The 25,043-nt window shown below is 41.5% G+C and overlaps 1 protein-coding gene across 4 annotated transcripts in view; it reads right to left on the bottom strand.

Annotated features, from left to right (window-relative positions):
• Positions 1 to 4,121: 4,121 nt before the first annotated feature.
• The window catches only part of LOC136423609 (F-box-like/WD repeat-containing protein TBL1XR1), a 52,887-nt gene continuing 31,965 nt past the window's right edge, over positions 4,122 to 25,043 (bottom strand). For 3 of the 4 annotated variants that reach the window (XM_066411838.1, XM_066411840.1, XM_066411839.1), the window contains exons 3-15: positions 21,584 to 21,729; positions 17,301 to 17,481; positions 16,232 to 16,364; positions 15,051 to 15,189; positions 14,336 to 14,407; positions 13,234 to 13,297; positions 12,686 to 12,783; positions 12,161 to 12,343; positions 10,514 to 10,588; positions 9,874 to 10,001; positions 8,423 to 8,588; positions 6,251 to 6,352; positions 4,122 to 5,062 (exon numbers count right to left, since the gene is read on the bottom strand). In XM_066411838.1, the coding sequence (XP_066267935.1) occupies positions 5,030 to 5,062; positions 6,251 to 6,352; positions 8,423 to 8,588; positions 9,874 to 10,001; positions 10,514 to 10,588; positions 12,161 to 12,343; positions 12,686 to 12,783; positions 13,234 to 13,297; positions 14,336 to 14,407; positions 15,051 to 15,189; positions 16,232 to 16,364; positions 17,301 to 17,481; positions 21,584 to 21,729 (1,520 nt within the window). In that variant the 3' untranslated portion in view covers positions 4,122 to 5,029. The remainder of the gene's footprint in view (positions 5,063 to 6,250; positions 6,353 to 8,422; positions 8,589 to 9,873; positions 10,002 to 10,513; positions 10,589 to 12,160; positions 12,344 to 12,685; positions 12,784 to 13,233; positions 13,298 to 14,335; positions 14,408 to 15,050; positions 15,190 to 16,231; positions 16,365 to 17,300; positions 17,482 to 21,583; positions 21,730 to 25,043) is intronic. The other variant, XM_066411842.1, reaches the window with a different exon arrangement.

Below are 25,043 nucleotides of genomic sequence, written 5' to 3'. Positions count from 1 at the left end.
TCAGAGAGAGATCAGACATTACTGACAGTACTTACTGAAGTCGAACTTCAGCCTGCTTTTTCGTGTCCAAACGGCAGAACGCCGGTGACACTCGTGAGAACAGTCGCCCGGAACAGTAGAACACCGCAGCAAATACTGCGCCTCCACTGGCAAAGGCCGCGAGATGTGTCCACCACAGAGGGAACGTTGTCAACAGGTTGCAAGCAGCGCTCATTTTCAGGGTCACGATGATGTAGAACTTAGAGGATGGGTGTGGATCAACCGTGGAACAGTTCTGGTTTATCTTGAGCGACTCACAGGGTCCTCGCAACTGTGACAAACTGTGAAGAAATGTTCCCACTACATTGTAGTTGTTGGTTTTTGGACTCCAGTGTCTCTCTGAACTGTATCACATAACGTTAGCTTTTAAGTCCGTGTAATCCCACAGAGATCAGCTTGCTGATACACGTATTTTTTGTTACACCATAACAATAATGGGGAAGACAACATATTTCAAGATTACGTATTGCGGTGAGGATGACACATTACAGAGAGGTGTTCTAGCTACCGGTATCTGTATTAACCAATAACTTGCAGGAAAGAACAATGTACCTTACAGGAAGAACTTGAGTTTCCAAAAAGTTGTGTTTTTTTCATCAGTAATCTCTTTAGGTGCCCTGTTTCTTCTGAAAACTACGTGTACTTCACTTTGGAGTGTCGAGATGGCACAATTACAAGAAATACATCAAGATTCCTACCCCTACGTACCCCACCCCTCTAAAAAAAGAAGACCCTGTATACGTTGATGAAGTCACTGACGAAAGATAGCTGATGCTGTATGAAACGTCTGTTTCAAAATTATATCCAGTTGCTTGAGTAACTATTTTTGGCTTATAAGACTCTGTATATGCTTTAAAAATGATCTCTAACACAATATAAAGCTAAACTGATTAGTTCGTACTTTGCAGCCTTCTAAGTCATATACTAGTACTTGTAAACTGGCAAATGTTGTGAACTATTGCGTCTGGTTTAGACTGCTTGTTTTTCATAAGGTATCTCACAGAACTGCACCTAATTGCGCTAAGTTATGAAAGACATTTACACAGTATTTGTATATTTAGAGAAATAACATTTAAATGTACCGAAACAACTTGTTGCGAGGCGAAAGGACTCGCCATGTAGCGAAACGAACAGTAACGAACTGGCAATGTAACTTCATTTATCTAAAACTAAATGCCTGAGTCTGCGTATGCTTAATTACCATAAACTACTGTAAAAGCTTGAGTCTGTACTGTATATGCTAGATTTACCTAGAACTACATACTCCAGTCAGTGTTTGCTAGCTAAGATATACCTTACACTAGATGCTTAGTCTGTGTACACTGAATCTATCTGAAACTAAATGTTAGCTATAGTCTGGTCTGTGTATGCTAAGTTTACCTATAACTACATGCAAGTCTGCATATGCTGGATTTACCTGCAACTAAATTCTAGTCTGTGTATGCTAGATTTACCTAAAACTAAATGCTTGTGTGTATGCTAAATTTACCTTAAACTAAATGCTAGTGTGTATGATACATTTACCTTAAACTAAATGGAGTCAGTGTATGCTAAATTTACCTTAAACTTGATGCTTAAGTCTGTGTATGCTGGATTTAACTGCATTTACCTCAAACTAAATGCTATTGTCAGTGTGTGCTAGATCTACCTAGAACAGGTTCCAAGACACAGAGAGAAATTGCAAACACCAGTTCCGTCATATCAAAATATAGCAATTTTTTATTCCAGACTGGGTTTTAAATCACGAAAGCTACAGGTTCAGAGGTAGGATTCTTCTGTCAGAAAGTATGCTGAATTAGACACTGCACGGGCCAGCAACTCAGAAGCAAAAAGCACCTTGTATCAATCAACAACCAGGGTTAGGAGTCCACGCGGCAAGCTGAGCTGAAATGTAATACAAGTTTTGTTCTAATAAAAAATGTTTCAGAATTGAAAAGTGCATTTTTATTTCACCATTCTTCTATCAATCACCGTGGCACATACAATCAAAAGTCAACATTTTTCTAGACGGCAATACACATGATTTGTAAGTGAACTTGCGTTTAACCCGCTTGAGTGCAATCAGAATCTTTGAAAAATAAACTTTTTTCGATATACCAAAACATTTAACAAGCCATTAGAAATAAATGTAGTACATTTTGTGTTAGAGATAACATAATAGATTACTTGAACTCGCAAATGTTTATAAAAATTGATTTTAACAACTTCAGCTCAGCTTCCAGGACTGGCTCGGGCAACATAATATGATCCGTTCTTATCCCCACGTATCCTTCATATGTCCGAACTGTGACAGCTTCTTATGTACAGCAGCACACATACAGCAGACAGAGTGAGGGAGAACTACACAATCGTATAATCATCAGCGAACAAAACAAACTGTTTTACAGAGGTGCTGCTTGAAAAGAGATGTTGCAGCGGTACATTTTTAATGAGTTGTGTGTGTGTTGTACACCCAAGTTGGTTTTGAAAACTCATCCAAGCAATGTACAAAAGGATGTTGAAGTAACATGAAAAGTGGCATAAAATCTGATGACCTTGAGCTCAATCTTTTGGTTGCAATTTGAACTTCACCTTTTGCATGATAGGACAAACATATTTTCATAAATGTAGAGTGGTAGAAAAACAACTTGGGTGTGCAACAAAGTCTGTGGACTCTAAATGTGACACACTGTCAAACTTTGTCTCTCTAGCGGCAATGTCATGGGGGAGGGGGGCAGTGTGGCATGTCAGCACGCAGTAGAAGAAAATCAGCAGCGAATTTGCAGCAAAGATTACCACGTGACATAATAATACATGGATAACACTGGCTTATGGACACAAAGCCTGCAAGCTACCTACCAAAAATAGCAATCCCAATATTAGTGACGTCTCTGGACATTAAAAAATCTAACAGTGCATCTTCTTTGTACAATTCTTTTTGAAATATAATCAGTACATATCTAGGGACTATCATACAGGAACAATTTTGTACATACCAACGTTACCAGACAATCATAGATACAAATTGTTTAAAGATCAAGTCCTGCGATCGACCACACAGCACAGGATACATCTGGATGGAGGGAATTTGAGCAGGGTTTTAACGTTGAGTTCCTTCAACGTAAAAGTCACAGGCAAGCAAACATGTCACTTACACAATCAAGCTGCCAAATTTCAATCTAACCCTTTCGGGGCAATTTTTTTTTTTAATTTTGAAATCGTGGCAGTTTAACACCCGCAGTGGGACAAACAAAACAGACAAAGTAGTGGCTAAAAGCAGAGACATGGAAAACTTGTTGCACTTTTAGCCACAATATACGAATGTAGTCACCATGTTATGGTACTATCACCGGTAACACAAAAAAGCCAAACTAAAAAAAGAGCTTTTGCCGGCCAAGGTTGGTTAAGCCACAAAATGAGCTGCTAAAATAAATGCCTGCTTGATTTGAGATGGACCCTCGCTTGGTTGATATATCCCCTTAGTTACACACAACAGCGACTGCACTCATCATACCGAATTTATCAAAATCCTCTGTCAGTAGAAAATGTCTGTGCTACAGATGTAAAGAGAGAGATACAAATGTGTCGGACACCTTGGTTCTGTGTACCTTACAAAGTTGTTGTTTTTATCTGCTAAGATTACAAATCTGACGTGGCAGTTACACACGACCGAGTGAGCAGCAGAGAAAATCACAGTCCTCCAGCAATGAATCTTGGGACACAGCCTCACAGTAATGCATTCCGGGACTTGACCTCACAACAGTGCATCCTGGGACGTAATCCCAGAGCGATGATGCATCTTGGGACACAACTTCCTCATGTTGCAACATATGTGTGCTTTATACTGGTTGCCCCCTCAGGCCTTTGAAAATCAAATCATCTGAATTTTGAAGGCTCATCTGCTCTTTTACAGCCTCGGGAATCGAACCCATGCCCTGAGGTTTTCCTTTTGAGTGGTTCTGTCATACGTTTGGCTGATGGGTCAGTTGAACTTGACCTTTCACCCGTGACCATACCCCAGCTTGAAAATGGTTGCCTTTCCGGATAAGGTGGGGAGGGGGGCACTGCTCTTTTCCGACCACCCGTCTCTTTTTCATGGTCCCAGATCATCTTTCACCCTTTGTCGCTCCACCGGCCATTCTACACAATACCCTGATCACTGGATTTATGTACAGTTTTGGTCTGTCACTGATGGTCGCTGTCGAAGAGTCAAAACAGTAAAATAAGGGAACACCTGAGGAGCTCCTAAATTTTGACCCCTCCACAACCCTGGGCCGTGATTGGTGCTCAGTGTCTTTTAGTTTTACCATCTGAAAACAACAGCAAAGCCTACCCAAATCAACACACTGGTTCTTGTTCTTAAACCTACTAACGAGAACATCAACATAGTTGGACAAAAATATACAGGGGACAACACCGGAATTAATATACAACAGGGCAAATCATCCTTACTTCACGATTCAATAATAAGTATACTCATCTGTGGTGCTTTGGCAGGAGTTAATAAGGATAATACTAGAAACAACACTGAATCATACACTTTATAACATACACATAGGAAAAATCATGTGCTAGGCTGGGCTGTTTAAAACATTGGTCACTCCAGAGGGTGCTTTTGTATGTGGTACAATCAAATGTTGACTTCAAATCACAACGTCTCTCGCGGTGCACACGTTTTCTTCTCGGGGATACGAGGTATCCAAGTTGCTGAGTATCGTCCAACGTGGACGAAATGCTCATCTCTTTCCCAACGTCCGTCCAGAGAGTGGAGTTGTCGTGTGCTGCCGATCGTGATGACAGGTATCCATCAGGAATTCCTCGCTGTCAGTTTGAAAACTGTTCGCCGTGACGACACCCCATCGCTCCGTGGTAATCCCAAACAGTCTGGTTTCCGATTGGTCATGTTGTGTTCCGAAGAGACTCAAAATCCGTCGCTTGCGGCGCCAAACTTGAAGAGTTCTACAAACACGATATCGTTCATTCTTTGTACAGTGTGTGAGTGTGTCCCTCCTTACTTCAACGTTCTTAAGTCCAACACGCAGACCTGGAGTGATAAAAGAGAAAAGTTGTTAGTCAAACATTCGTATTACACTCACGCATTAAACCTCATAAACTTTTTACCTCAAGATCACTACACAATCAAACGTACAGGTCTATACTTTAGGAACCACACTTGGCCTTGGGGTTTGAAGAACTAATTACATAACCTCCATGTTGTAAACCCCTACATATAGTTCAGGCCTTTCTATTGTATTTGGAGTAATCAGTTTCCAATCGTTGTGATTTCTGCCGTTTTATGGTGCGTACACAAAACTGTTTCTACTTTTTACGACTCCACTAAAACGCCCAAATTCCGCACCATAAAAGCCAACAATAGGCCATTAAGCCCGGAATAGCGCTCTTTTACGTTATATTCTTACCACTGAAAGGTTTTACATTTCTCGGTAAGTGCCAGGGCCAATCTTGGTGCACCATCTTTGCTCTTTCAATTATGATTCCAGCCCAAATTTTCATTGATCCTTGCGAGAAACGGCCCATGAAGGACACAGAGTATTGCCGTGTCTTGTGGACATTTCATTTCCGTTCCTGCCTTTATTTAGATGCTCAGTGAAGTGAAACTATTTTCTATCAGCTTCCTGTTGTTTCTGACAGACTTAATACCTCGTCAGGACCAACTCTCACTTTGGGCTCTGTTAAGTTCTAGCAACCGGTGGTGCGATTCTGAGAGTCGTCAAAAGTTTCCTGCATTTTTCGCATGTCTTAGAATGCCAAAGTCAAAGTAGAAGATGTGAAAGAAAAACGATAAAGAATTTGTTGTCTGGTATTTCATGTTATGAGTGTTCAGTCATTTGTTCAACCTCCCTAACCGTTTAGATATCATAATAAAAGGCAATAGTATTTTGATCACCTTTTTTTTACACACTCTTATCAGTTTTGGGGCACCCAGAGAATATCGTCAATATACTGTAATTCACTTTATCTTCACGGTAGCAAAATTTCATGGTGTAAGGAAAATGGACATTTTCACTGAACTTTAACTTCACGATGGCGGCAATTGATATACTAGTACAGAAAGGATGTGTGAGAGAATCATGAATAACAACAGATTTTCACGGTGATGATAAGTTCACGGTACAGAGGTGACCGTGAAAACCGTGAACATAAGGTTACCGTGAAAGAAACAAAAATTACAGTAATCAAATCAGAAAGGCCTAATTCAAGGAATACTTACTGATCCATCTGACGCGCTGGCCCCAACCCTGTCTCCTGTAGAGTTCCAACACACTTCAAAGATGCCCCCTGTCCCTCGGTAGCTATGTACAAGCTGTCCACTCTGGTAAACATAAACAAAAACAACATCGGTGAACAACAGTTTCTGGTTGTAAATGGTAAATCAAAGGCTAACAAGAAATCAAAGTTCTCATACCTCAGTAAAATATTAAGTATTTCTAAATCCCATTGCCCCAGCCATATCATGTACTATAACAATTGATTCTCAAGTCCTAAGCCGCCGGCGTGTCCCAAATTGAGGTCATTGACCTCACGGGAAGACCAGTTGTCTATGGACTATACCACACTACTTTCAGGATTGGGGTGTCAGCCTGTAATGCTGCAGTACCTGAAAATACTGCTAGGGGCCCAAAATCACCCCAATAACTACCCACGTACCAAAATTCATCAAAAGAATCTTGAGTTATAGGTACTAACGTACATACACACACACTAACACACATACACAACAACAATACCCTCATCAGAGTTGAACCTCCTTCCTGGAGGTAACAAAGGTCTTCGTACAAAACTAATAAATAATTTCCAAGCAGTGGGAAGGAGAACCAGTCAGTATTGCATTGAAGAAGGTAGTAGAAAGGCTACCAAAACATTGGCAGATAAATATCACTTGGTCTTATGCAAAGCACTTTTAGCCAGAAGAAAGAACACAGAGAATATCATTTATCTTCACCATATAGCTGGTCACTTTAGATTTTTCAAATGCAGGCCCATATTCAAATGGAATTTTCAAGCTGTTATCAAGTGAAAGCTCTTTTCCTGGTAATATATACGTCTAACCAAAGTCTTTGAGGATCTTTTCAATTGCATATTAGAAAGTAAAATGTCATTTTGACAAGGAGCTATCAGAAAATGACTTCCTAAATTCAATGTGACCGGTAGGTTTACGGCCCATTCCATGGCTGCGCAAGTTTTCCAATCAATTCCAGGTCCTGACAGGACGGAGGGAACCAAGGACAGAAGTATTAACAGAAAAAATCACCCTTAACCGGAGGAAATCTTCTACCTCGCCAGCCCCTGCAAAAATCTATAAGAATCCCCACCCAGGGCCAAGGACTTTGTCCACAGCCTGCTGGCTTTCTGACTCACGATGGAGGGTCTGCATGCCTTTTTCTGTCAGGCGTAGTGAGCTATTTCAATTCCACGTTGATTGTACCCAGCCAACTCTAATTCAACGCTCAGTGTTGTGGGTAAATGATTCGTGACGCGTTATTACATTTGTAGTTGCTTTAATTCTATGTAGCTCGCTATCCATAATTCACTGTTGAGCATATTAAGTGACAAATTACAATAGGACATGCAGTTGTGCCACTGTTTGCCATTAAGACATCCAAATTTTACGCAGTGCATATACGAATGTGCGCCAACTTACAGTTAAGCATTGTCATCTTCCTAAATTTGCCGTTAAACATTTCTAACCCTTCTAAATCTAGCGTCGCGCGTTGCCAGATCCCCCCATGCAGACCCTCCTGATAGAGAGAGTGCATAGATCTCATCACTGACCCATTTGGACCCTTCATGGTACACTACACCAACTAAGCCCCTATCAACTCTGCTTCACTGGCCACCAAACCCACCAATATTCATAAATATTTATCACTTAGTGTTGAAGGGCAAGGAGAAACAAGGCAAGCTGGTCTTGTGGTTAGGGTTGCTGAGTTAGAATCTGAGGGTTTGGGGTTCAAATCCCTGGCAGGTCTAACTGTTGTGCCCTTGGGAAAGGCACTTTACACCTAACACTCGACTCAGGTGAAAATGAGTACCTACATGTACACATGTACAAAAACAAGTGTTTTATTCCACTGATGTTTCGGTGACCATCTATAAGAAGCGACAAATATGCTGCAGTGCAATGTGAACCAGTCAGAATTGCCCTGAAGAAGGCGACAGTCACCAAAACGTCAGTGGCATAAAAGTTAAAACACTTGGTTGTGTACAAAGAGTCTTTATATTAAACCATGCGCATTCCATACCTGTGTATTCTTACTTACCTACCTATTCCATATATGGACGAACAAATGAACAACCAATCAGGCGACACCATGCGTAACTGTGTGTTCCATACATGGACAAACAAATAAATGAACAACCAATCAGAGAACACCATGCGTACCTGTGTATTCCATATATGGACACATTTGTCGAAGGACCCACTGGCGAGGTACTTTCCGTCGGGACTGAACGCAACGCTGTACACAGGTTCTTGGTGCTTGGTGAGCGTGTGGATACACACCCCTCTTTCTACGTCCCATAACCTCACCGTCGAGTCAAACGACGCACTGGAACAAAACAGAAATAAACGGTCATCAAAGTGGGGTCCCATGTTCGAGGAGGTGCCTCAAGCACGTTAAGGGGAAGGCCTAGCAACCCCTACCTGTGAAAATATACCCTGCTACAGAAACAGCTAGGAAACTTGCTGCCCTATGTGCCACTGGACACGACAAGGGTCTGAATGAATGAACAAACGAAGGACATCAAGGAGAAATGTGGGTGGTGGGAAATTGTTTAACAAGATTTAATTTTGTACAGGCCAACACTTTGTGTTAGATTAGTGGGGTTATTCGTAACCCTCTTCTCTTTCTCTCTAACAGTCGAACTTGATGTAAAATGCTTGAGACAAATCACATCGTTTTTTCCATAGCTGACAGTGCATCGCGGCTTTGCTACGGCTCGCTTTATGGTGCCCTTACCTGGCTAACATGAGCTGTGCATTGGGGTTGTTGGTGCCCTTACCTGGCTAACATGAGCTGTGCATTGGGGTTGTTGGTGCCCTTACCTGGCTAACATGAGCTGTGCATTGGGGTTGTTGGTGCCCTTACCTGGCTAACATGAGCTGTGCATTAGGGTTGATAGTGCCCTTACCTGGCTAACATGAGCTGTGCATAAAAGTTGATAGTGCCCTTACCTGGCTAACATGAGCTGTGCATATTGGGGTTGTTGGTGCCCTTACCTGGCTAACATGAGCTGTGCATTGGGGTTGTTGGTGCCCTTACCTGGCTAACATGAGCTGTGCATTGGGGTTATTGGCACCCTTACCTGGCTAACATGAGCTGTGCATTGGGGTTGTTGGTGACCTTACCTGGTTAACATGAGCTGTGCATATTGGGGTTGTTGGTGCCCTTACCTGGCTAACATGAGCTGTGCATTGGGGTTGTTGGTGACCTTACCTGGCTAACATGAGCTGTGCATTGGGGTTATTGGCACCCTTACCTGGCTAACATGAGCTGTGCATTGGGGTTGTTGGTGACCTTACCTGGTTAACATGAGCTGTGCATATTGGGGTTGTTGGTGCCCTTACCTGGCTAACATGAGCTGTGCATTGGGGTTGTTGGTGCCCTTACCTGGCTAACATGAGCTGTGCATTGGGGTTGTTGGTGACCTTACCTGGCTAACATGAGCTGTGCATATTGGGGTTGTTGGTGCCCTTACCTGGCTAACATGAGCTGTGCATATTGGGGTTGTTGGTGCCCTTACCTGGCTAACATGAGCTGTGCATATTGGGGTTGTTGGTGCCCTTACCTGGCTAACATGAGCTGTGCATATTGGGGTTGTTGGTGCCCTTACCTGGCTAACATGAGCTGTGCATTGGGGTTGTTGGTGCCAGGACCTGTAGGACTCCACTTGATTGTGTAGATCTCCTTTGTATGTGCCTGGAGGTCGTGTACACAACTGTCCTGTTTCATACTCCAGATCTGCACACAGAAAAATGGAAGATTTAGCAATAAATCTAACTAATTGTAAGAAAATGATATGGGTGGATGAAAAGATGACAAAAACACAGGTTTTCTTAAGCACACAAGTGTGCGATTTTGAGTATGTGAGTTTGTGTTGCTGTGTGTGTTTGTATTTCTGTGCGAGGGTATGTGTGCATGTGAGTGAGTGCATGTGTGTGTGTGTGTGTGCATGTGAGTGTGTGTGTGTGTGTGGGAGCCCATTATGTTAAATTTCATTGTTAAATCTGTCATTTTGATTTAAGCTTACGACAATACCTTTTCATCAATGTCATGTCAAGTTCAGATTTTTCACATGGATTGGGTGACATTTTTTTTCGTTCCAACAAGCAAATTTCCATCCAGGGACAGAGGATGGTTCCAGGAGACAGTCCTGGTGTGAGTGTGTATGTACACGTTTATGAGTGTTAATGTGTAGGTTTGCCTGTTGGAGCTAGAACAGAGCTTGACTGTAAGTTGGTTGGCACACATACCTTGAGTGTCATGTCGTCTGAACAGGAGGCCAGCAGGGTGCCTGATGGATCCCATTTGATGGCATTCACTTCATTCTGGAGCACAGAAATGGACAAAGCCTCACAAACTTGCACCATAGGTCAAGCAACATGAAACAGCAGTAGTTATTAATGACAGCACCTTGTACATATCAACATCTTCTAGGGGTTGATACCGGTTCGCTGGACCTGATTCGGACCTTTATAACATCCAAGAAGCGAGTCCAAAAAACCTAAAGCCAAAAACCTGAGTCCAAAAAAAACTGAACAAAGTACAAATATATTTCTTTTTGTTTGTTTGATAAAAAGTGTTTTGAGTCTCACCTCTGACAAAAAAGGCATTTAAAACATGTGCAATATTCAAATATCAAACACTGGTTATTTGAAAGTCTTCTCACCAAGAAACATTTATAGTCGTGCGTGTCAGTATTATTCTCTATGCTTAATATTGGTCTAATAAAACAAAACATCAACTGGACAGGATTAGGTCCAGGTTCAGGTCCGGACCTGAACCTAAATTTTTGGACCTAAACTTGGACTTGAACCTTATTATGCTGAACCGGTATCCACTCCAAACATCTTCTTTATCAAAACATCAAGTTGTAAAAGACACATCACATGGATATTAAAGAACTGTAAGAGCAGTGCAAGACTGCATTTGATCAAAGACATTCCTCAGATTCTTCTTGTGTTTAAAAACGATCTGTACATCTGGCTATCATACATATATCTTAATCATACACTGTACTCGTATCTTGCAACATAATGGAACATATGGCACATAATGGAACATATGTCACTGGAGAATGCAGGGAAGCCATTTGAAACAACCAAGCTTGATTGAAAGCTGGAGATAAACACTATCTGTTACGAGCGCATCACCATCATCATCATCATTTGGCAAACTCTTCTTTCGGTGTGATGATAAGAAAAGATGGTAATGGACTGTTGAAGATTTATGTGCCCGAGGGGTGAAAGCAAAACGAACGCTCTATGTCGGCTCATCAAGTGCTCAGTGCTCTTAAGCTGAGGGTGTGCATGCCTTCTTCTATGAGGCGTAGTGAGCAATTTTGATTTACTGATAATTGTAGCTAGCCCACTGTAATTCAACGTTAAGAGTTGTCAGTGAATTATTCGTGAAGCAAACTGGTGACTTCAATTCTACGTAGCACGTTATTTGTTATCCAGAATTCATCGTTAAAGCGTTCTTCACAAATTCTTTGTATCACGTAGCCAAGTGCCAGATTGCCTAAGTCACAACTGAACATCCGGCCCCAGTGTACTTAACACCTATTTCCTCACTCGACTCGGGAGGAAAATGAGTACCTAGCTTCCACAAGGAGAGACACACCTTCACTCACTCCTTGAGCATGTTACAAATCCCAAAGCACTTATCAAAAAGACAAGGGGTCCATCCCTGTGTGAGTGGACCAAACCTTACAGTCTGGTCTAACTTGTTGTTCAAAATTGGTGTGTTATGTCACGCTTGAATGGAGAAAGCGGCAAATAACCGAGATCTCTGAAGAGCACTGTTTGTCTACCAATACAACACGATGTTGTGGGAGGAACTAAGGCCAAGGTGGTTTAGGGGGAGACACAAATAAACTTTCCAAAACCTGTCCAACTCACCGAATGCCCCTGGAATGTCTTGATGGGTTTGTCCACGCCCAGTTTGCAGACGTGGATGCACATGTCTGTGGAGCAGGACGCGAAGCTCGTGTTGGTCTGCCAGTCGACGTCCAGCGCTGGCGCCGAGTGGAACGGGAACTGCTGCTTGGCTTCCCCTGAGTGAGCGTCCCAGATAATTGTGGTCTACAGGAAAACAAGACAATCAGATGTCATATGTATGTATATCACTATTTTGTGTTCTTATCCATTTAAGTGATATAATGTGGTACTATTCATTCCACATCCCAAACAGAAGTTCTGCTGCAGTGCAAAGGAAAATACTAAATGGTCCACAAATGTTGTGCATCTTCGGGACCCACATGCACCGTACCAAACATAATCCATATAACCCACCGTAACTAGATAAGACTTTTGTCCACATAAACATAGTTCATGAAGGTACTAACTTGCCATTACCAAGAAAATAGTTGAACCCAGTATAAAACATATAAATGTGTTTTTTATATCAAGGAATGTCCAGCTCACCTTATCTACACCTGCGCTAAGTAGGTAATTCCCTTTTTTATTCCACTTCAGCGCAAATATGGGACCTTTGTGCTGGCCTAACGTTGTGACCAACCGACCTGCAAAACAACACAAACATCACTTACAAAAATGCTTCAATTATTCAGCTATGAAATAGCAAGATCATAACTTTTGCTATCTTTTCCTTTTCAGGCACACACCAGTTCCGAACCATCAATGTGTACATGGAACAGGTTTTCAAATACAAATATAGGAAAATACATTTGAAGATGGAATAATCCTTCACAAGCCTTGGACAGGATCTAAAACTATCATACATACTTGGAAAAACATGTAATAATGACCTAAGGCCACACCAATTTAATTCCTTGGTTAACAGATTTTTGTAAAATTTTAGCACGAGGACATCATTAAAACTTTCCTCTGAGATTCTGTTTTCATATTGATTTTGTAATCTAGCTTTTTTTTAAACATTCCCTTAACCAAGAAATTGAATTGGTGTGGCCTAATGGAAAGTTACAGTTGCAGAAAACGATAACGATACTTACCGTCTGTGGACCAAATTCTTGCGAACCCATCGTATGACCCTGTCGCTAGGAGCGTTCCTTCTGACTGTGGAAGAAATAAAAACAAACAAAACGATGTTTCAGGGGAGGGGTACTCAAAAAACTTGTGGCATAACAGAAACTAGAAACAAAGACGACATACACGTACACAGAACTACACACATGTCACTCAGAGGTAGGTAAGGTGTCTTAAGTTGTTCAGGGGAGAACTTAAAGACGTGCACTGATCTTCAAGTGCGTTGAAGAAAAAGAGGAAGAAGTGAAAATATCGTGTCTTTTCAAATGGTACTATATCTAACTAACAATGTTGTAAATCCAACTTTCCAGTTATAATACATCTTCTTTAACTGCATTTACTCTAATGAAGACTAAGTTTGATTCATTTATAAGAAAACATAATTGTAGTAAAACTTGGCCATCTTAAGCTCCTGATTCTAGACAGCACAAAAATGGGCACTTCAGAGTAAAGCTAGCTTTAGAGATGTCCAGAAATTTTTGTTTCGTTTCCTGAACACTTTGCCATTATTGCTGCCAAGAATCTGCCAAATCTACCCAACAAAAATTGAAACTGATATTGAAGACATTAATCTATCAGGACTTTTTACAGAATACCTGGCATCTGAGTTCCTTAGATACCTATCACCGTGCCTGAAATCTAGTTCGAAAATTGTTCTCTATATGCTGATACTGCAATGAAAGTAAAAAGGAAATTCTTCATCTTTATAAGTTTAAGATCACCAAACTGTCCGGCCTTTGACTCATGCCACTGTCTAACAACATGCATTATCTACATTAGACCTTTTCTCATTATCTTTTCTCTGGCAGATAGAATACACCATCCTAGACAGCAGTGAAAGAAAAAGCAGCTGTAGGTTTTTCCCCATCTGCACTGGAACAGAAATCCCTTTTTTCAAAAGGAAAATGTCAGCCTTTGTCAAGGTCACCCTTTGTCGGTGCCACGAAGCCAGTAGTGTTTGGCAGCTAGCGCTTCTGGCAGCTGCCACATGGAAAAGAAGAGAAGACATGCTCTCTGCCAGGTCATGTCGATCGGAGTACGGGTAAAACGTGGACACGAGGTACTCACGTTCCAATCTAGGGACGTGACATCTTTGTTGGACGGTACTTCTTGGTCGCCTTCCCATGGCTGGGACTTGACCTTCAACGAAGCAAACGCCGCATTTCAGTGTCTCTACGATTCGTACAATACAGTGAAACCTGTCCATTTAGACCACCTCAGCAAGAGAAATTTCCAACAAAGGAAAGTGTGTGCACACACTGCTTTTTCTTCTTCAAGAAAATTGTCCGAAAAAATTCCAATTAGTAGGAGGAAATGAAAAAGAGAACGCCTTCTGCTTGCCTCCAGAGATATGCCATTGAGAGGGGAATAACGGGGAAATCCTTCTTCTTTTAAACGAAGCTTACATCAATGTTAATTTTGCAGGAGTGAGAATAGGTGAAACAGAGATCACAAAGATAGGTTTCACAATGGAAACACAGCAATGTCTTGCGAGACGCCGGACAGGCATTAATACCGTACACATGAATGACACGGGATACGCAAACACCGTGGACAAAGAACACACATGTGAAGCCGATGTAAAGAGGGGTTAGCACCACAGGAACGTGGCATACTTTCCTTTTAATTTATACATTTTTAGTAGAGCGGGCAAAAACACCAACTCTCGGCTGGCGGCTTTGATAACAAATGGGAGGGCGTAAAATGGTGGTCTTTACACAGGATTCACTGTATTTGGATCAAACATGCGCTATGAGGAATAGGTTCTGACGGACAAACTCACGTTCCAGTCGAGCGAGGTGACGTCCTTGTTGGAGGGGACCTCCTGCCCGCCCTCCCGTATACAGTGCCGGAGCACCAGCTGGTTGGCACTGTTGTTGTTTGCTGTCAAGTTCCATATCCTGGCTGTGGAGTCACCAGACCTGTAGAACAGACGGAAGGGGGAGGGGGGCACAACCTTTAGCTCGTGAACAATTAAGATCAATCTATTCATTTTTGTGGTAGGAGGGAAAAAGAGGTTTTCGCAGTGTTAAAAATTTTGAATCTTAAGTTCCACATCCTGGCTGTGGAGTCACCAGACCTGTAGGGTAGTTAAAAGGGGGAGGGGGGAACAGACTTTAGCTTGTGAACAATTACTGTAATTGTTGATTTGTTAGATTCAACTGCTAAAATTTCATTTCAAATGTTTGATTACTAACAATAACATTTCAGACAGTGACCTTTGTTCCACGGTTAAAATTGCAGTGAAATACTCCCTTTCCCCCAACCGCTGAAATTATCAACCGCAATAACAAATGGATTTATAGTACTGTAGATTTATTCATTTTTGTGGGATTTAACTCTGCAGTAGGAGTGAAAAGGAGGTTTTCGTAGACGAAACAATCCGTAGTAAATGTAGCAGTACATTTGAAACGCATGAATTGGCAGTAGAGATGTTCCCATGACAATAAAACCACAGCAAGCATTAAAAGATTTACAGCAAAAAGGCAATAGACACAACTCCCAGGTCACCGACCTAGCCAAACCAATCATAGGGGAGTAAACCTGATAACCTTCTCATTTAAATTCTAAAGGTTTACCAAAGACTACATGCCTCCTGTTCATTGGAACGTACTTAAGTGGGGGATGTTAGGCTATTGATCTATACAGGATTATTGACAGTTGACTGGCTGGCAGTGGGTACAGGTTTGGCCTGTTATTCCAGGTCACTCACCCCAGGCAGTGCCTGTACAATGTTTTGTATAGAAACATCGAAAAAAATCCATGTCCTAAGGGCTGGTCCAAAACTGTTGGCGGGGGGTGTAGCTTGTTTTTTAGTTGTTTTTTAATAATCTTCACCAGGAAGGTTTACATGTAACCCAAGTGTTCAGTATACGTTTATGGTCCACATTTCTAAGTTTAAAACTTTAAAAGTTAAAAATAGCTTTAGATCATGACATTAAAAAAAAAGTGTGTATCTCTTACCCTGATGCTAACATGTCACTTGTAGGGTTCCATGCACAGATGAAGACTTCTGATTCGTGGCCTCTCAGTACTGTCGCCTTACTGGGTGGGATCTCCATGGTGCCGTCAACCTCCATGGCATCGACATGGTTAGCTGGTACAAACGCAAGAAATTTCAATTTTCAAATTTCAAAAGAACTTGATTGGCATGTGGCAGACAATTGAAATTCTGAAGTACAGCTAATATGCAGGCCACATTCATTTTAAAATGTTCAAAATTTTCCAAAGAAACAACTTTAAAATGACAGAAATAGTTAATATACAATTACAAACGTAAAATAAGTACAGTATGTGTCATTAAAATACTTAGATCATAAGAATATTACAATACAGAGATACTCGACTTATTTGTTAAAGGGATTTGTCGTGGAACTGCGTCACTTGGTAAAGAAAAATCCATTTTGTCTCTCACAGAAAATTGCTGCTAAGGCTAATACACCACAGCAGTGACAAGATGGCCTCTTTTCATGAGCACCACCTAGCAGAATGGCTTGCAACTGCATGATTCCATATACTGTATATTCATTAATTTTGAACGTATGGCATGGACAACAGCAAATGATCTTAGATAAAGTTTCAAATAGCAACATTTGCAGTTGTTTATTTGGTTTTGAGAGTATCTTCTAATCTTTCACAGCTATCGGATTTCTGTTGCTGTCTGAAACTAAATCCTTTCTGGTTTGTTTACATTTTGGCCTTCCTGTCCTGGTTGAAGTTTGTAAACAAACATCCAAACATGACACCTTTCCTGGAACTAAGATAACATCAGAATAAAACAACTTTCACTCAGTAAGAGCTACTAAAGCTATCACATAACTGTGCCATAATCATTTTGTACCTAAATCTTGCAAGAGAAGCATATTTGGCACACTTTTGTTGATGCACATGTAGTGCAAGTAGATTAGATCAATTTCATCCAGATGTATCGCTACAAAATATATGTATGATGCCTGTACTACAATATTTTGTAGCGATACATCTAGATGAAATGTACACACATATTTCAAAAGGAAAGATCATCTTCACTCACTGTCTACATTATTCGTGGTGTCCTCCCCATTTATTTGGGCCTCGGCTTTGGCAGCGTTGGCGACTTTTTCCGCAGCAATCTTTTCCCGAAGCGCCTGTGACCTCGACTGCACCACGTCCGGCATGACCGCGTCGATCAACGACAGCGCTTCGATGCCTCTGTTGTCTAGAATCGTGCCGTCCTGCAAGTCAAGAGAATCAATCTATCAATTCATCTTTATTCTAGTAACTATACCAGACTATCAAAATGGACTGATAGTTAGGTTGTATTATATTAAGCTGCTTTTTTAGATCTTTTATGGCTGCACTTGTGATTTGTAGGGCCTAAGTCTACATGTATGCAATACATATTTTGCTACGTGTTCTGTAATGTTTTATGTGTGGGTCACGACACCAGCAATAGCTGCCTGTGTCCCACGTGTATTGTATTCGTTGCAATCCCAATAAAATAAAATAAAATCAAACATAGCGGAAATATGCTTTCACATTATACATAATTGTGATGATCTTACAAATCAGTCCTATAGTCTGTACACGCAGCAAAAACATGAAAACAAAGACTGGACGTGCACACAAAACCACCATGACACGATCTGCATTTGTCTGTTGTACAGGCCAATGGTGCAGTGAAGAAAGGAGTTATACCGTCTGTTGGTCCAAGCTATGGGGGAGACTGATTCTACCAGAACACTGAGCAATCTTAGGTACCTTCTTCTTAACATCCAAACAAAAGAATTTAACTCCTCTAATTTGGGAGCAAGTGTACACATTTTTCTTCTTCTAAAAACTGCACAAAGAATACAAATCTGGTCATAAATAATACCCTATTCCATCCCCCAATATGGACAAGTATCCTGACAAGACATGAAAAGCACTAAAAGCTCTAAAGCTGACAAGGAATTTGTTCAGCAGTGTTTGCAGCTAAATGTGGCCTAGAAAAAATCCACCAACAAATATCGCCGTAGGCTAAGAAATCGTTCTAAAGGCCGATGCCTCAATCCTTTGACAGATCCACCACAGGGTTGAGGAGTGGAGATTACTATCTGTAGTGATCACGCGTCTCTTCCAGCACGCCACTTGCACAACCACTGACATTTCACACCAAGGAGTCGTCGATGGTGGTTGAACAAATGTCAGATACCATTAACGATTAGCGGGCTCACGTGCCAAATCCTGGCTAAGCTCCCTGCCACGCGGACAACGAGCGCTCTCCATTAAAATCCACCACCGGGTGTCATATGGGCATCCGCGTGGGTTTCAGATGGAAATCCACGTGAAATATTCGGAACAACGAGAGCTCTCCATTAAAATCTGTGACTGGGTGTCAGATGGAAATCCACATGAAATATTAGCTACAACAAGCACTCTCCATTAAAATCCACGGCTGGGTGTCAGACGGACATCCACGTGAGACATTCAGGACAGACGATCAAAATACACCAGATACCAGGTTGATAGAAATGCGACAATCCCTGCAAATCTGGGAAATGGAGAGGAAGTGGGATGAGGGAAAGGCTGGCACTGACATATGGACCGAAGGAAGGGGTGAAATCCACTCCCATACATGTACATCAATCTCACACTGTTGAAAAGGAGGATGACAGTTCACAGCGGCAAACAGAGATTATACCCTATTACATGTGCATAATCAGTATAATTCATCTTCTGTGAAATGCTGGAGAGACTTCTTTGAAATCAAATTCATAGTTAAGAGATCTCTGGAATCAGATTCACGATTTTCTTCAAGTACTTACTTACAATGTATTAGATGCTACATTCTGATTGAGCTGATTGCTGGCAAGTGGGAACACTTCGCCAATTTTACTATAATTATGGAACATAAATCAGAAAATAGCAGTGACTTCAAAACATCTCAGGAGCATTGCCATTTTTGTACAAGAGGGGGTCTACCTTTTTCAAAACAATCATTTTGGGCCGACCAGTTCTATTCACAAATATTAAATGGCCATTGAAACTATTCATAACCATTGGACTATGGCTACCAACAGTCTGTGCCCATCCTTTTAACAAGCACACTGCCATCTGGCTACAAATTCTCCAATAGTTATATTGTTAGGCAGCAGGGAGAGGGTTAAAATTGATTCACCAAATTTCATTTCAGATTTACACTTACACCAGGAAGGAAACATAAGATGTACAGGAGTTCATTTCCACCCTGCTGTATCATATAGCTTTTCTGAAACAGCCCTGCATACCCACACACTGCTGGTAGATTGGGAGACTAGTTAAGAGGTCCCTGTTGGCACAGTCATCAATTTTACAGTCATTTCTCATCTAAGTAGGCCATGGGGAATGGCAGGCATACAGGTGGCTGTTTTCTTAGATTTTTGTGTGTTAATCCCTCTGAAGTGTTGGGGCTGGTCGGGGGATTAACTCCTGAAAGAACAAACAAGCCCCTGGACGTGCAGCCCTTAGCATGTCGCCTGGGTGACAATGTCGAGCGTGGCATCCATGCCGACCCGTGTGTGACAACCCGCGGACCCTCCCGTCGGCCACAATGGCGCCATCCATCACGTCCCGTCACGCGGGCGGGCACCCGTGTCCGCCGGCAACAATGACTCCTTCCCGTGCTGCACCGCCGCGTAATGAAACACTCCGAGCCGCGATCCAGATCATTTATTTTGGGGGACACCGGGGATCGATGGGGCACTCCAGCCGCAAACAACAGAGCCTGGCTAGAGTGTCGAAAACCCGATACAGGAGGTGGTCTGGGTGCCAGTTCTGATTAATCATCATTCAAACAAAGGACAGGGTTTCCTAAACCTTGATCTATTGTCCGGCTCCGGCCATTTAGTAGCCTTTCCGAACACTCAACAGTCCACTAATGCCCTGCACTTCCACAGAGTAATACAAATGTGCAATCACCCTCGAAGGCTCCCACCTTAGACAACCCTTAAGAAAAAGTATTTGAACAAGGAGGAGAGCAAATTCTGGAGTTCCAAAATACATCTATCTCTTGTCAATGGTCCATTGATAGTTTGATTATCTGCCTAAATTGGAAACCGAAATACTTGTTTTGAAAAACCTGTGCCATCACACTTGAAGGTTCCCATCTTAGACAACCCTTACGAAAAATTATTTGAACAAGGAGAGCAAATTCTGGAGTTCCAAAATACAACTGTCTCTTGTCAGTGGTCCATTGAATGTTTAATTATCCGCCTAAATTGAAAATCGAAATACCTGTTTTGAAATACTCAAAACCAACATGAGTGGTGTCTAAAAGGAATTCTTTTTTTAAATGAAAGATGGATTAAAACAGGAAACCAATAAGAGTTCACTCAGTATCAGATCAGTCAGTATACCATGAGGGTGGTGGGGGAGGGGGGCTAAATAAATGCCTGTGAAATCCGGGGTGGTGTATCTGTCAAGCTCAGCCAGTTTTGTGACTGGACTGTTTCCAGAAACGTCAGCCCGGTCTGAGATATACTGGGGTGTTGCCAAAGTGGCACTTCCTTTCTCCCGGCTGCACAGTTGGTTTCAGTCTCCCTGTGTCTGATACCACCTCTCAAAAGATAGAAGGATCATCAATCCTCGGTACAAGGGCTGTCTACTGCGAGCACTCTTCAGTGCCTGTTTAGTTTGTCCCCACATTGACCACTGCAGAGGGCAGCCCACTGGTTAGGCCTAGGAAAATAATTGGGTAGAAAGACAGGGTTTCTCTTTTTGTGTGTGTGAGGTGGTTGAAATTTGGGATCTAGTTAGAGGAACAGCAAAGGGATGCACACAGGTGCAAGTTAGGAGTCATCAACTTTAATGACCTGGTGCCAGAGGGAATGTGTGCATCATCAGGTGATTCTCAGGCACCAGTTATCAGGTCAGTCCTGGATAGACTACTGACATCTGGGTCTAACAAATTTTACACCTGAAGAATACAGTATCAAGCTTTGTAAAAAGTGCCTTAATTAAACGGATGACATCTTTGCATGCATCAATTTTGTCCATTTCCACAAAAATAAAAAGGTTGTAAACATGGCAAATATGTGCCGCAAATAAAAAAAAAAAGAATCGGAGAATGGATATCAATTAGCAGAGTCTTCCAAAATCAAAGAAACGGACGTGGAAAAATGAAGAATTTTTCTGTTTGCCATCATGCCATGTTCTCTGTTTTCAGTCATTTCAAAGACCTTCCTGACCACTTAAATTTCATAATAAAGGCAACTCTTTTTTGCCAACTTTTTTCGCACGTTCAGTTTTGCAGCACCCAGATGATGTCATCCGTATAATCCAATCAGCATGGCCTGATGTGATTTGTGTTGTACGTACTTCGTTAATACTGATCTCTGCCTCCACGTACTGCAGTCCCTTCTGTATGATGGAGATGAGGGCGGCCGGAGGGACCAGCGCACCGTTGATGTTGGACTGGCTGATGTGACTCTCGATGCCGAACGTGAACGCAGAGTGGGTGAACCCTGTGGAAAACACAATGGGACTTTCAGTCAAATTATTAAGATACGAAAATTAAAAGTATTCTTTTGAAATTTTCCTTAGATGAACCCTGAGAAACAAAAACAACGAAACTCTGGTCAGTCCCTAAAAACGGCAAGATTATTAAAACTTAAGTCAATAGAAGCAGGGGTTACGAAAGCTGCTTGGGATCATTCCCTACCCTATCTAGACTGGTACGTCTTTTTATCCTTTCAACATTTCACGTAAGATGTTTAATGAATCTTAACTGTCATTCCGCTACATAGTAATGCAAACCAATTACATTAAGTAGGTCATGGTGTTCTCTAACTTTGGAACAAAAAAAAGCCTTGTTGAAATCTCTATCTGTGAATGAACTTCTCCAAACTACAAGTGTTAAGGACATTATCCTTATACCTTGTAAATCTATGTTAAAGCAAATTCATTTATTTTTCAATTCATCCTCAAACCTCCTCAATGTTTTTATCAGGTGCTAAACTTGCTTTATGAAATCCAAACGCAGAGCTGTTATGTGAAGACTTGTCTTATGTTTGACACATACAAATGCATCACCGTCGCCATACTTAAAATTCTGCTGCTGTGGGTTTACCTGATTAAAGCAGAGCACGCTCCTGGCAACTCGGCTGGGTAATAACTCAGGCCAAAATAGAACTAATAAAGCCCACTTTCTCCGATTGAAAGCTCGCCCCTTACGCCGCCGCGCATTCTCCCTTCCGTCCCCCACGAGGGAAAACGGATGAGTCGTACCCATCGCATAATTGCTTTTGATCCAAATGAGATCATAAATCCTTCGTGAAGACATTAGCGAACTCGTGGTCCCAAAGGGTTCTATTGTTGTCTTGGGACAAACTCCCGGATACAAGAGGGCCACAAATCACCTTCCCCACATTCCATCACGTAACAATAGAAGAAATATGACTTTGCCGTTACAGAATATTCCCCAGTAAAATGCGTTTAAAAAAAAAGAATTGTGCCTCAAGCAGGAATTCCAATAGATCAACTGCTGACGTTTGAAGTCTTTAACAAAAATGCAAGCAGTGTCAACACACAAAAACCAATAAAATAAATATGACTTCACCATAACAAAATATTCCCTCTGTAAAACAACCTTTTATTTGCTTTAGAGGAAAGAATCGTGTCTGGAGCAGAAATTCCAACACGCTTAAACCCTTCGACAAAAAATGCAGGCAGGCGGTGTCAACACAACAAAACCGCCGCTGTCAGAATTTTCCACTCCTTTGGAAGGAGCGGAAATATTTACTCAGGGTGAAGTTTCCCAGGACAGGGCGCTCTGCATGGCTGCCGACCGAACAAAGGACCTGCCAGGCCACATCAGTCTGTCCACCCACTCCAGCGTTTCTGTGCCTGAATGGAAGGGAACTGTGGGTCTGGACGGGCGGAAAACTAGGTCAACTAGAATGGCAACATTTTCGGGAAAATGCAGAATATTCCCCTCCCATTACCTACACCTCAAATATGACATCCTTAGCATTGACTGTAAGGATATGACGAAGTTTCTGCATAAATTATGCAAAGGAGGTCGGCATTAGCATAATTTATGGCCAGGTGTGTTTGGCCTTTCCTAAAGGTACCTACATCTCAAATATGACATCCGTAGCTTTTATGGTTAGGGATATGCATAAATTATCCATAATGCCTCATTAGCATAATTTATGGCCAGGTTTTCTGACCTTTCCTAAAGGTACCTGCATCTCATCCGTAGCCTTTACAGTAAGGGAAACACATGTTTATTCATAAATTATGCAAATGAGGTCCGCATTAGCATAATTTATGTACAGGTGTGTTCACCTCTCCTAAAGGTACCTACATGTGAAATATGCCATCCGTAGTCTTTACGGTAAGGGATATACATACATTATGCAAATGAGGTCTGCATTAGCATAATTTATGTACAGGTGTGTTCACCTCTCTTTGAGGTACCTACATCTGAAATAAGCCATCCGTAGTCTTTACGGTAAGGGATATACATACATTATGCAAATGAGGTCCTCATTAGCATAATTTATGTCCAGGTGTGTTCACCTTTCCTAAATATACCTACATCTCAAATATGACATCTGTAGCTTTTACGGTAAGGGAAATACAAGTTTCTGCATAAATTATGCAAATGAGGTCATCATTAGCATAATTCATGGCCAGGTGTGCTTTCCTTTCCTAAATGTATCTACTTCTCAAATATGGCATCTGCAGCTTTTACTGTAAACGCAATACAAGTTTTTGCATAAATTATGGAAATGAGGTCCTCATTAGCATAATTTATGTCCAGGTGTGTTCACCTTTCCTACAGATACCTACATCTCAAATATGACATCTGTAGCTTTTACGGTAAGGGAAATACAAGTTTCTGCATAAATTATGCAAATGAGGTCCTCATTAGCATAATTCATGGTCAGGTGTGTTTACCTTTCCTAAATTTATCTACATCTCAAATATGACATCCGCAGCTTTTACTGTAAACGCAATACAAGTTTTTGCATAAATTATGCAAATGATGTCCTCATTAGCATAATTCATGGTCAGGTGTGTTTACCTTTCCTAAATTTATCTACATCTCAAATATGACATCTGCAGCTTTTACTGTAAACGCAATACAAGTTTTTGCATAAATTATGCAAATGAGGTCCTCATTAGCATAATTTATTGTCAGGTGTATTCACCTTTCCTATAGGTACCTACATCTCAAATATAACATCCGTACATTTCAACATAAGGTACATATAACTTGCTGCAATACCATTAGTAGAGCTGCCACCGCACATCTACTTGGTTTTTGGCAGAAGAAGAAAGAAGAAGAAGAAGAAAGAAGAAGAAGAACAGGCAAGCAAAAACAGTATATCCCCCTTCCCACTGGAAGGGGAATATAACAAAGGCAGCAGGCTGTGACAGAAGGGAGGGCTTGGGGCAAGGGGGCGGAGTCTGGGAGTGACAGTGACAGATGAGGAAGTATTTACAGGGGTGACAGACCTGCAGGACAACTGATGATGATGATGATGATGATGAAGAATTGTCTGGAGCAGAAAAAGGGGCGGTTCCACTTGGGGAAGATTTCAAGGGCTTTTCAAGAAAGAAGAAAAATCCAAACCAGGAAATGTTAATATTAATGTTTCCAATTACAGACTTCAAAAAAAGTATGGTCACTAGGTTAGGATTCTCCTTTTTCTTTTTTTAAAAATCTATGTAAAAGTTTTCCAACGTCAAAAAAATTTCCATGCCACTGCTAAGTACCTAGTTGTTTACAAATACCCCAGCTACGACATCTGAGTTCAGTGACTAATGA

Source organism: Branchiostoma lanceolatum, chromosome 17, assembly GCF_035083965.1.
Source record: "Branchiostoma lanceolatum isolate klBraLanc5 chromosome 17, klBraLanc5.hap2, whole genome shotgun sequence".
Taxonomy (NCBI): Eukaryota; Metazoa; Chordata; class Leptocardii; order Amphioxiformes; family Branchiostomatidae; genus Branchiostoma; species Branchiostoma lanceolatum.
This window is presented reverse-complemented; position numbering and strand designations above follow the sequence as displayed.